The 12932-nt window shown below is 43.9% G+C and overlaps 1 protein-coding gene across 8 annotated transcripts in view; it reads left to right on the top strand.

The window, feature by feature from the left end:
• The window catches only part of CADPS (calcium dependent secretion activator), a 210823-nt gene that overhangs the window by 126631 nt on the left and 71260 nt on the right, over positions 1-12932 (top strand). For 6 of the 8 annotated variants that reach the window (XM_069028361.1, XM_069028360.1, XM_069028367.1 and 3 more), the window contains exons 13-14: positions 2243-2430; positions 12416-12517. In XM_069028361.1, coding sequence (XP_068884462.1) covers positions 2243-2430; positions 12416-12517 — 290 coding nt within the window. Of the gene's footprint in view, positions 1-2242; positions 2431-3487; positions 3644-12415; positions 12518-12932 lie in introns of all 8 variants that reach the window. The other 2 variants (XM_069028366.1, XM_069028364.1) reach the window with 1 other exon arrangement.

Here is a 12932-nt window from a genome sequence, read left to right as displayed (position 1 = left end):
TTCCTCATGTCATTGGAGACAATCTGTGAGGCCATGCTGAGCTGCACCTTTCTGTGCTGAGGACAGACACCCCACGTGTCATCTCTGTCAGCTGCAGTTGCCAGGCTGGCTGGGTGTCTGCTGGTTGGGCCAGGCAAATCTTCAAGAGCCAGGATCTGCCTGAAGATGTTGGGGATCTGTCTAAATACCACCTTTCATCAAACCCCGGGGTTTTTTCTCGGGCTGTGGGGAGCAGCATTTACTGCTCCATTGGATCCTCGTTCAGCAGTGTTTCATTTCCTACCTCTGCCATACCAAGGAAGACCTCCTGGTCCTTCTGGGCTCTGGATCTGCTGCCTGTGCTCTCATGAGGTCTGGGGCTCATCACTGAACCTCTGAGCTCTGCTCACACTTCCCCTCATTGCACCATGGCAGCGATTTAGGGTGTGTATCCCCATCCCTTCTGTTCTCCTGAGAACCAGCATATCCCAGACCCTGATTCAGGGGAGCAGTGTGGGATGTTCTAGATTACTGGGTTCAGCCTCTGCTTCCTTTGCCTCAGACTCTGATACTTGACTCCAATGAAATCAGTACCAGCCTTCCCATCACTGTCAGTAGAGCCAAGATTTCACCCCATAGGGAGAAATGAGTTCTTTGTTTGTGTTAGGTGAATATAACAATTTCAGCTGCACTTCTACCCCTGTATTCAAAAGCAGAGCAGTCACGGTATCTCCGTATTTTTACCATTCCTGATCGTGAAAGACTTATGTGAAGAGAGACAAGGGATGGTCCAAGGATGTAATAAACAGGCAACATAAAGAACTCCAGAATCAAGCATAATACCACCAACCAAAAAGCAGACAAAAATACCATTAAAAGTGGTGAAGGCGAATATACTCCTCCCAAAAAATAGCCTTCCAGAGGGCCGTCCCATCTGCATTGTTCTGTGTCTTCATTTTGAAATGTGCACTTCTAGTGATCCCAGCACTGTAGCTACTCCCTATAGCTATCATTTTCCCCTCATTATTTTAATTCTTTTCTCAATCTGTTTTGGAGTTGGCCCAATAAGGATGAGCAAATCCTTCTCTATGTCTTTGAGCTCTTAATTGATATTTCTTCAACTCTTTTCAAAGCAGCTATTTTGGCATCTAGAAAAGATTTGGTGTCATCTGAGTGGTAGAAAATATATTTTAATCTTTCACAGCAGTGTTGTTTCTAAGATGTAGCATTTGGGGTAACAGATGGGGTGGCAAAGAAGTTGCCTATAGGGGCAGTGCTCTGCCTCAACTACTCTCTCGCCCGCTGCAGGAACTTTTCAATTAAATGATGAAAGATTTTGCAGCTTGATGCATTCCAGAGCTGCGTCTTAGCAATTGTTTAGCACCCAAATTTCCATGTAAATATTGACAATTTTGCAGCATTTTGAAAAGCAATCTACAAGATTATTCTTGTTCTCATTAGCGTCTTTCCCAAAGGCAGAGGCACGCTCCACTTTGGCTGTACCGGGACCTTCACCGGAGCTATCCCCTTGCAGGGAAGGGCATCCTCCTTGGGAGTCCAGACGTTGCACCACAAGCCTTGTGTCACCAGTCCCACCAGGACTGATACAAAGAAATGGTCTGAGGTTCCTGGATGTGTAAAGGAACCCTGCTCTTGAGCAGACCTCCCCTTGTTTCGGTGCCAAGGGGCTGGGCCATGTCAGAGTGTGTCGCCAGGGGCACGCAGTAAGGACAATGGGAAATGTCCCTTTCTGATACTGCAGAATTGCATTTCTCCATCTGCAGGACATTCCTACCTGCCAGATGCAAGAGAAGTAATTTTTCAGTGTAATCATCTGTCCTCTTTCCCCCAGATCAATCTTCCTGCTTCTGGCCAAATGTACAATCCCATCCCCAGAATGAGACTACTGTTTCACACTGTTTAAAGAGCCAAACCTTTGTCATCTCTTAAAGGTGTCTTTTTTTTCCTTTGGTCTTTTTTGCTAGGTGCTGACATGAACTGGCCTAACTTTTCAGCATTTTAAATGACATTTCCCTTTAATTGTAGCATAATATGGTTTTGTTAATGGTTGCACTGCGTATATGCTGTGTTTGAGTGATGATGTACAGACTGTATTGTTTGAGTGACCTCTCTCCTTTTTCCTTAATGTAGCCTTAGGTTTGTATTTCTCTTATTAGAACAGTTGACCACTACACCTCCAAATCTGATAGCCTTTGTATTTAATAACTTATATTTAAAATCAAGTCTCTTTATTTCTAAACAGGGCTGGTTTAGTCCTGGCCAGGTCTTTGTGCTAGATGAGTATTGTGCACGTAATGGAGTGAGAGGCTGTCACAGACATCTCTGCTACCTCAGAGATTTGCTAGAGCGCGCAGAAAATGGAGCTATGATTGACCCCACCTTACTTCACTACAGCTTTGCCTTTTGTGCATCACATGTTCATGGCAACAGGTAAGGAATTCTTCTTGGCTAGCAGCACCCTGCCAACAAGGGATGATTTTGTCAAATATAGGTTTCCTTGGATAATGCACAACAGTCCCCAATTTGTTTTCACAGTGGATGTTTGGCAGCAGCATTTCTAGTGGCATAGTCAATTTGTTTGTTTGTTTCATTGCTTGTTTAATGTAAGCAGTAAAAATGCACATAGAGGATCCAGAAATGAAGGTTTTTAACTTACTTGCCCAGGCACCTGCTAAGATGCAGTTCTGAACAAGATAAGGTTGCAGTCCCTGTGACTGTCACAGGTTGAATAAATAGAAGTAAATTATACACTGTGCTGATTTAATTGCTGTGCAAGAGGATCTGACAAGTTGTAGCAGTGAAATTTTCAGCAATATCAAACTTCAGTGCTCAGAAGGGCTTTAAGCCCTTGGGCACCCATGTCTCATTTAAAGTCCACGTGACATCAGTTCAGAAATTGCTTAGACATAACAGAAAATTATATCTTGTTCTGTTATAAAGCAATTTAAGTTTCAGAAGAAGGCAGTTCCTTTCTCTCAAATGTGACAAACCTTTGATGGGAGGAACTGGAGCTGTGCTTTTCCCCCCTCTGTTTATTTTGTTGACAGCTGTAGCATCTATTGCAGCTTCTTTTTCTGCTTTTTTTGTTAATTTATATTGTATACTTTTAGATATTTTGTATCCTACATATGCTGCTGAAGAAAGGAATGTTATAAAATAATTAGGTGTTTTCATATACCCTCTGGTAAATACCAACCTGAATTATGACATGCATTGCCCAGGTTTCACATTTCAAGGCTGCCACTTGGTTTTGCAGTTACTTTCATACATCTTGTCGTGGAAACCAAGTTTTGCTTCCTTAGTTTCTTTTTTAGTTCTGACTTTCCGTTGCTCATTCATTCTTTCTTTGCCAATTGTTATATGATTTCAGTTGTTTCCTTTCAGCTTAAGTTCCTTTTGTTTTATTTTGAGGTTTTTCATGCTTTCTTCTTGTTTCTTTCACTTTTGCTGCCGGCCTTGTCCCCCACATTTCAATCACTCCCCCAAGCCAACTCATGGCAGAATTACTTGGTGGGTCACAGCCAAGTGCAGACGGTGAGGGGGGAAAAGCCTCTGCTGCTGAAACGGAGACAAAAAAGGACTCCAAAAAGGAGTCCAAAAAAAAGAAAGAGCCCAAAACCCAGCCGAATCCAGAGCCAAAAAGGTAAGCAGAAGTGTGCAGTGCACAGGAGTGTGTTATCGAGGGTGCCTCAGTCACTGAGCACACTGGGCAGTTGCATCCCCACGGCTCAGGGAGACCTGACTCTGGCATTCGGGTCATATGCTCTCCTGGGAGCTGGATAGCGTTTGGGCACCCAAGTCCCCTAGGGGATCAGAGACTTCGGTTTTTAGGTGTGTGTTTAGAAGATGGCTCACATGGTGTTTAGGGGATGGGACCAGGCAGTGAAAGTGGCTGCCCCATTGCCTTTTGTCCTAGGGAGGACTCATCTCAGCAGACAGCTGGTGTGGGAAGAGGACCTGGCTCAAAGCCCATCTGGCCCATAACAGAGAGGAGGTGGGATGCTCATCACAGCTACCCCGTGTACCTCTGTACATAGTGCAGCACAGCCAGGGCTGAAGCCTCCTCTTCATCAGGGCTGGTGGCAGGAGCTATCTGATGGTAGGGGCCAAGGTGACAACCTTCCATTCCCTCTCCACAGGGCTAGAGACTGTGGGCTCAGAAATATGTCATGCTTTCAAACCAGTCCCATGCTGTACAGCTGTCCAGGGCTGTGTGTGGCTGCTGTGCTGTGCCGGGAGCTGCTGGGCACTACCAGAGGGGCAGTTTGGCCACAGACAGGCAATTTCAGTCACTCAAAATATTCCAAGAAAGGAATGAGGTGTCTTGCTATGACTTAGCTGTCTTTAGCTGACAGTTGACTTCACATCCAAAAGCTGAAGGTTCATGTTCCTTCTTGGTCTGTGCCGTCTCCGTGTTGCCTGGGGATTGCGGGAGGCTCTGTGTGGGAGCTGCAAGGCTGCAGCATTGCGTGTTCACACCAAGGGCAGGCTCTGGTTAACACCCAACAGTTTGTTATGGAGTCCAGGGGGTGCAGTATCTGGCTTTTGCTACCAGAAGGTCACAAAAAGGGACCACGGCGGGTCTCAAAGAAAAACGTGACTTCGTATCTTTCGTGCCTACTCTAAGCAATATGAATATCTGAGCGGAAGAGTCAGGATTTCTTTTCAGAAAGCTGTTAAGGCCACATGCATCGTGCATGTGCGAGCTGGCTGGCAGAGACCGATTGAAAGACAGTATTTACCCATGCAGTTGCAATGTGTGTAAAGCTTGCTTTAGCTCTGTCCCTCCCTCCCACCTGCTGTGCCCATACATTGCTCGTTGCCTTATGACTGGCCCTGCTCTCCCCAGGGAACTTACAGCTCTTGGCTGAGCTGAAACTTTCCATGTAAAATTTGTCAAGGTGGCACACCTGCCCCAGGACCCGGCACAGCATTCAACAGAACATCTGTGGAGCAGCCATGCATTGCATTGTTGTTGGGATGCACAGTGGTCTGGGAAAGACTGTGTTACAAGACGTTTTTATTTTTGACAAAGGCTTCTTTTTCCATCGAATGTGGAAAAGTGTTGATTTTCTTCACAGAAAAGAGTTCCTTCACTTTTAGACAGTAAAAACCCCTGAACGGATGGTTTCGCTTTCCCCAGGATGAGGTTGGCTGTCAGACAGAATATGCCACCCAGTAATGAAGGTCGAGCAGTGAGGTAATTTCATGTGGCTATCAGTCTCCTGTATTAGCAGCAGACAGTGATGGAGCTGAGGTGGGCTGTCTGTTTGTATCGTGTTTGCATAAGGTCAGGCAGTGAGACAACAGTCGCTTGCAGTCAGCGGGAAGTGCAGGCAGGCTGCAGTGCGGATGCTGAGGACACCCTGAAGGTCAAGGCTGACAGGATGACAGGCGTCAGCGTGGGGATGATGCCTCCTCGCCTGTCCAGCTCCTGCCTTGGCAGCACGGCCGCACCGCAGCCAGGACGGGAGCAGGAAGGCTGCTGGTGGAAATGCACCTCTAGCTTGGAGCTGACCCTGCGGCCGCAGCAGGTGAAATGGTCAAAATGGGCTTTTGTGGACAGTTTGGAGCCCTGTTGCCTTACTTGTCAGTTTGGTCTCCCCCTCCTTTGGGCTCATGTATCTTATTCAGACCCCTGACATGATCTCTCCATACCAAGGCTGTAAATCACCGCTATTTGCGTGACAGTCCACATAATTTTTCTCTTAATTTCATCTTTTTCACAAGTAGAAATGGAGTTAAATGTAAATTACTTGCCCCAAGTTTCACCTCCTGAGACACCTGACTATGCAAATTCAGGGTGTGAGGAAAACAGGGACCAGCAAGAGCAATATCCACATGGTTTACTGTCCTCAGGTACTTGCTCTTCAGTGAGACCAAGGAACTCAATGCTTTTTAATTGTTGTGGTCGCTCATTAGTTAGTAATGGAGTTTGGTCCACTTAGTATCACAGGATGCCTTTTGTAAAGACCTATCATTATGAAAAAATGTGACTTCTGATGTATTTACATAGGTGACAGGTAATAAAGGCACAGAATTAACCAGACATCCAACAATACATGTTGTATGTTTATTGATGTCTCTTTGCTTTTGGTACCACCACTATGTTGCTTTTCTTTGTCAATAGTCCTCCAGACAATTAGAAAAGGCAAGAGCAGGAATGATTTTGAAAAGACACTGTGATTTGGGATAAACTTCTGAAAGGATTTACATGGCCACCAAGGTCTTTCCCTGTCTTCTCTCTCCAGGTTTTCGCTGTCCTCATGTCAGAGGGCTGTGACAGTATTGCCAGTGTTGTTTGACACACAAAGAAGTGATGTATTAAAGGAGCCTCACTGCTTCCCTGTCTGCACATGGGAGAGGCATTGTGGAACAGAAAGTTGAGCTGTGCTTTTCTAGGTCCAAAGTTAGTGCCTAAATCTTGAGCAGTGGTTCCTGACCCTTGCAAAAAAGTGGCTTTCAGGAATGGCCTTGGTTTCACTTGTGCATTTTTTTGATTTAGGCATAGAATAAAGCATTATATTTAAACTTTAAAGTTAGCACTGTGAAAAACTCTTTTTGTGCTTGTTAATCCCAAACTTTTAAAAATCAGACTTAAATATTGATTGTTTGCATGCTAAATATTAGCAGACTGAGCTTATCAAAATCAGGATGCTGGACTGAATTCCCTCCAGTCTAATAACAACCAAACACCACAATATTATGCAAGTTGTTCAATGACGATTTACCTAGGATCCAAGCAGCTACAAGTCTCTCTGTTAATTAACTGGGTATATTAGTGACTTCCCTTTCTTCTGTAAACTGGCCTCAAACTTGTTTTCAAGAAGAAGCTGTTTCCTTAGCTAATGTTACCATTAGCCTTCATTACTGTTTTTACTACTGTAATCCAGCAGAAATAATGCTATTGTCATAAACCTTCAGGAATTGAAAAGTCTACATGATATACCTGCAATTTTTTCCATTATACTGTCATTACATATCTGGTCTGTTTCATATAAAGATTTCCACACAGCTAGTTGAAACAAAAGAAATACAGGATTATTTTGGTCCCTTAAGTAGTAAATACATAAATACTTTATCATGATATCTTTGTGTGCTTCCTTAGAGCTTTGTGTTGAGTTTCCACATCTCATTCAGATGCCCTGCCCTGGCTGCAGTAAGGCAGGTTCAATCTGACAGGGTGTAACCCTGTGGTGAGGTGCCGGCTCCGTGTCCCATCCAGCTCCACAATCAGCCTGTGGTGACACAGCAGGTGCTCCCACTGTCTGTCGGATGGGATGCGCTGCCTGTGCTGAAGGGCTGGCTTGCCAGCCACCAGCAGGTCACCAGCTCAGTGTGAGAGGCTGACGTGATTCATCACAATGGGTGTAGGATGGCAGGGCTCAGAAACCATCCGGTGCCGGCACAGTGCATCAGGGGTGCGGATCGCACATGAGACTCAATGAGCCGTGACTTGGCTTGGTACTGCAGTGTGGAGGAGAGCCCAAGTGAAAGGAAGGCAAGAATTGGGAGATTAAATGGTTCCCATGCTTGGCAGTACCTCATGGGTGGCTGGGGCAGTGCCCAGGAGCGCTGGGGTGAACAAAGGGCTTCTCACCAACATTTCCCACATGGTGTGAGTCCCCAGAAGAAAGTGGAGTTGGGGGAAAATTGGTGTTTGCTGAATAGGCTTTTTTTCCTAGGGTTCTAGGCAGGTGGACTCTTTCAGGTCTGGTCTGCTGGGGGAGATGTGAGAGGCGGCTGTGATCCTGCCCACATCCCCAGAGCCTGTCCCCGTGCAACCGGTGGGACTGCACGCCGGCAATTCTTCCTGCCTGGGATCCTGTGAAAGCCTCTCCTGACACATGCCGTCCAAGGCACTAATCATCGATGTTTACTGTATAGCTCATATGTGCTGCACCTGGCAACCAGCAAGGGAGCTGAAGGCAGCACGTGTTTTATATTTGAGTTGTTACTTAAAAAATCAAATTATTTGCATCAGTTTTTGACATTGTTTTTTTCCCTCGGCTCTGCATGCCAGGGCTCACAGTGCATGCAAAGATCTGCTTGCTATGTGTAAGCAATATTTTCCCCAGGAAAAAAAAAAGTGTAGACAAGTTAAACATAAAAGGTGTAAAAGATGGTATGTCTTTTCATTTAGAAGCCGACATGGTATTTCATGGAGGCTTATGTCAAAGAGATTAACGCGCTCGAGCTTTACTGTGTATTTATAATTGCATACAAATGCATGCTATTGCTTCATATATTAATCTTTGTTAAAAAAATCATTTTGATATATTTGTTTTAGCAGCATAACTAGCCCTGGGGCACTGGGTATAATTAGAAAAGGGCATGGGGGGGGGCGGGACTTGTAGAATAAAGCAGTGGCCTTAGGATCACAGGTCCTAATTATAATTTATAATTAACCCCAGGATTTGCACAAGCCATCTAAGCTATACAAGGAATATCATTTTTGCTGTTTAAATTGCAACCCTTTTTTTTTAATTTCACCACCTGCTTTGTTGATGATGTTGTTTTTGGGCTTAAAACTTAAAAACATGGGGGGATTAGGAAAGTGGCATTTAAAACTTTTCGTATGAAATATTTACAGTGGGAATTTACTAGTTTAGAGCCAACACAGTGAATCTGCAGCAGAAGGAGTGATCTGAAACATGTTTACTTATAATTAAAAATCTCGTTAGTTATTTTTCTTGCCTTTTTTGCCCTTTTACTTCCCTCTCTGCCCACAACTTCTGCCATACACCTCAAGTACCCATGAGCAAGAGCTAGAGAACTGGATGGAATTGTGTCTCCACACAGATGGAGACATTAATGTTGTTTGTTCAACTGAATTCTTAGACCCGAACCCATTTTGTCCCTCATGCATTTGTATATACTATGTACATCCAAAACTTATTTTTCACCCTTTTGCTCTCCTCTTACTTCTCATCACTGCTTCAGTGCAATAGTGATATGGTTGTGGATTGTGTGTGAGAACATCAGTTCCTGCAGCTGCAAGAGATGCTGCTTGCTGGAGGAGTTGGTGCTTCTGTCCATGAGATCAAATAGCTAATATCAAAGTTGAGCTGGAGACCTTTGCTGAAAACAAAATTACCAGTAAGCATCAGAATGAGCTGTGCAGCTTGAGCTTCTCCTGGGGATTTTTTTCAGCCCCATCAGCCATGTACTGAAATTTTCTAGAGCACAGAAGTGAATCTTAAATTACAGTGATGCTAAGCTGTATAGCCTTTGTGTTCTTGCAAAAAGGAAAAGAAATATGTTCCCTCAGAAGGATTATATTTTCGAAGTATATTTGACTTGAATATTTAATTAGGTTTCAAAATTATCGAGCTAATAATTTAAGTGGAAGGCTTTGGGTAGTGTTTTTCCAGTTCTATCTATATCCTGCATTTGTCACTAATTAATGAGTTTCTAATGCTTCAGCTTCTGGGAAGATGAGCAACATAGATTAACATAACTAGTAAATCCAAAGATGTGCAACTGGGTTATAGTATTTGAAATTTGACAGAAACATTGGAAGTATTATTATTTGTGACATGGCTCAAGATGGGGGATTGTGAGGAAAGCAAAGATGACAGAACTGGTGCTAACCACTGTGACAACAACTTGAAAAGCAGCCGACATGACATCTTTCCTATCGTGCTGACGAAAATGTCAACTTTGTGAAGGACAGTGAGAAAATGGTTTGCCGAAAATTTGAAAGGTAGATTCGAGAGATGCTCATCATGTCAGATGCAATATAGTCCACAGCTGGGTGAGAAAGGGAGTCCTTGCTGTGGTGATGGCTCTCGCTTGGCAGGCCCTTCCAGACATCCACACTGCTCCAAAAATGGCTACAGCTGACCTGTAGATTGTCTCAAGTTTGCATGAGACATGAGAGTGGCTTGTGCTTACACCCAGCGTGGAGGGACTGGTGGCTGGAGCCACTGGATTTGTGTCCTCCTGGCTCACACAGATGCTAAGAAAGGGAAAGACCAAAGGATTAAGCTTTCATTGTGTGTGTGTGACTCAGGGGTTTAGTTGGCATCCCTTCAGGTGTTGTGATTTGGTCAAAAACCACACTGGCCAGAGGTTTTCCCTCCAGAGCTCACCATTTGTCTTTGTGTGGGTCAGTGGTGCTTCCAGAGCTGCCACTGCCCTGCCAGGACACAACTGATGCTGTCAAGTCAGCCTGTGCTGGGTGCCCACCAGAGGTTGTTACGTGGTGAGGGCTTTGAGTACAGCAAGAAGCTGAGATTCATGTGAGAGGGCTGCAACCCAGCCCAAGCTGTCAGATCCTGCCATTAAATCTCACCAGTTGAGGTTATTGACCCAGAAAAGGGTAACACAATTTTCAGACCATTTCCAATCCCTCAGCAAATCACTACTAGGGCAGGCAGCCTTTCCTCCCTTGTTTTGTCAGTGCTGACACAATTAACCCAGTGACACTCTGAGCTGTTGTGGGTACAGGGGGAGGACTGAATGCCAAAAGTCAAACGAGGGCTTCAACCCTGCACCCTAATGTATGGCATTTATTGTGGTCTGCCTTGAATTATCTTTCTCTGCCTGGGAGCAAACGAGGCACTGTGAGGTGCACAGCATCACAAAAAGCATGGACATCTCTATCTGAATATTAAATATTTTATGGAACTTTGGAATAAATTATATTAAGCATGTTAAGACATTAATTTTTGCTCAAAATCTAATTTGAATTTTTTGTGGCTTGCTCATTTCTTCAAAATAACTAGTACTAATTAGTTACTAATGAGACCAGATCCATACTTCCAAAATTGTTTATGAAATGTGTTCCCCAGCTGAGACATTTTATCCAAGTTTCAGCCTAAATCTTTTTTTCCTATTTTTTTCCTTAATACACAACTGAATTTGGCAAATAATCAAACAAAGATTCTGATTAAATGCTGTTTAACTTTAAATACATGCCCTGGTATTCAAGTCTTTTTCTGTGTCTATGTTTCAAGTTTTATTTAATGTATATTTAGCTTTAAAATTTTGCAGTAAATATCATGTATGGTTTGCAAGTTCTTCTTCCCAAATGTTTCAATGGTTTATTCACCTGTGTTGGAATATCAGAGTTCATATTTATGATATTAAGAGCTTACTAAATGTAGGGTTGAGGAGAAGTTATTGCACAGATTTTATGGATTTTAATTTTTTTATAGATTTTTTTTTAAAGTTTAGGGCCTTTGATTCTTTAAGAGGAAAATAAAGCCAACCAATTAACCCCTGTCAGGAGGTTCATTAGAAGCTTTGTAATCCCTTGCCAAGTCTTTTGTAAAATCAAATCAGTCTAGTACTGCGGATTTATGCAGCTTAAGATGAGCACTGGAGGAGGCCTTTAAGTAAGAACATTTGTTCAATTTTAAGACGTCTTACATTACCTAAAGAGTGCCTGTGCCAGCAGAGTTGCCCAGGAGTACACAAATCCTTAGACTTTGCTCTCCAGCAATGGAAAGAGTGCCAATGATTGTGTGCCTGACCAATCCCTTTGGTGGATGGATGGATTAGACTTGCTCTCTTCCTCTTGCCTGGGATGCTGCTGTGTAGTGGATTGTGCCATGTGGGTGTGGGGGAGAAGGAGGGGATTTCTGCTCTCAGCTCTTGGGAGGGTTGGCATCAGCAGAGGTATGGGATGGAAGAGCACAGGGACCACGGCATTATCCAGCCCCACAAAGAGCCTCGGCATGGATTGTCTGCACACTGTGCTCTGTGAAAGATGAGAAATATCCCAAGGCAGCAGGATCTGGGTGTCTCACAACACACTCCTGTGCACTCCTTAAATACAGGAGCATCAAGTAGTCTGAGAAAATTTGTGATAAATTGTATAATGTGTTCATTTTTATAAATTAAAATTAAATGCCCAAAGAGGCATTGCATTTTCAATGCAAAATGCATGCCACTCTTTAGGCACATTTCGGCAGAATATATTGAAGATGGTTCACTTCAAGAAATGTCTATAATGGGGTGATTCAGCGGTTAGAAAGGAGTGCAGAATTTTATATTCTGTTTACATGTATGTCTGTCATTGATATTCTTTTATACTGTGAATTGTGTTAAATTAGCAGCTGAATTTTTCTGGAGAAATTCAGTCCGTATTTTGCCAGCAAAGGGCTCAATCCTGATGTGAGGCATTGCACTCCCTGCATATACCTGTATTTAGAAGGAAATCTGCTTTTCCCAGCTTCTTTAATAATGAAAGTAAGGGGGTGGGGAGGTGTCCATACACAGATTACCACTGTGAGAGAGGATACCAGTTTATTTGTTTATTGTTGATACCTTGGCAGCAGTGCTGCTGCATGTCTCGGCATGGCACATCCTTTGTCCCGGGTCTCACAGCTGGTGAGGTTCCTTTTGGAAAGGGCAGTGTGCTGCATGCTGAGGTGGAGTCCCAGTCATTGTGGCATTTCTCCTGCAGGCCTGACGGGATAGGAACTGTGACCGTGGATGAGAAAGAGCGTTTCGAAGAGATCAAGGAGCGGCTTCGTGTGCTGCTGGAGAATCAGATCACACATTTCAGGTAAAGGCACAGAGCCCAGGGTGAATGCGAGAGGAATGATTCCTCACAGCTCCCTCCTAGAAGCAGCAGAGCCAAAAGGCAGGTTTTGAATGCATACAGGAATTTTGCATAAGTGACACAGACCTACACAGGGCAGTGAAGCGTGTTCATAGCTGGTATGTGATTTTAAATATATATCCTTTAAAGGATATTTCAAACCATCTTGCTCCCATAGGCATGGTAAAGCTGTGGATTTTATTCTAAACTATAACAACAGAAGATCCCTTACCCTCTTACTTCTCTGTTCCTCTCTGCTCAGTTATTACTCTTTTATCTTCTCCCTAGTATTGACAGGCAGGGCTTTCTGCAGGGATGTCAAAGTATGGAAAAGGTTTGATACCCTCCCAAAAAGGGATGAGTGGCCCCCAGCACACTG

Source organism: Aphelocoma coerulescens, chromosome 12 (assembly GCF_041296385.1).
Source record: "Aphelocoma coerulescens isolate FSJ_1873_10779 chromosome 12, UR_Acoe_1.0, whole genome shotgun sequence".
NCBI lineage: Eukaryota > Metazoa > Chordata > Aves > Passeriformes > Corvidae > Aphelocoma > Aphelocoma coerulescens.
Note: the sequence above shows the minus strand (reverse complement) of the source record. Positions and strands in the feature narration are given on the sequence as shown.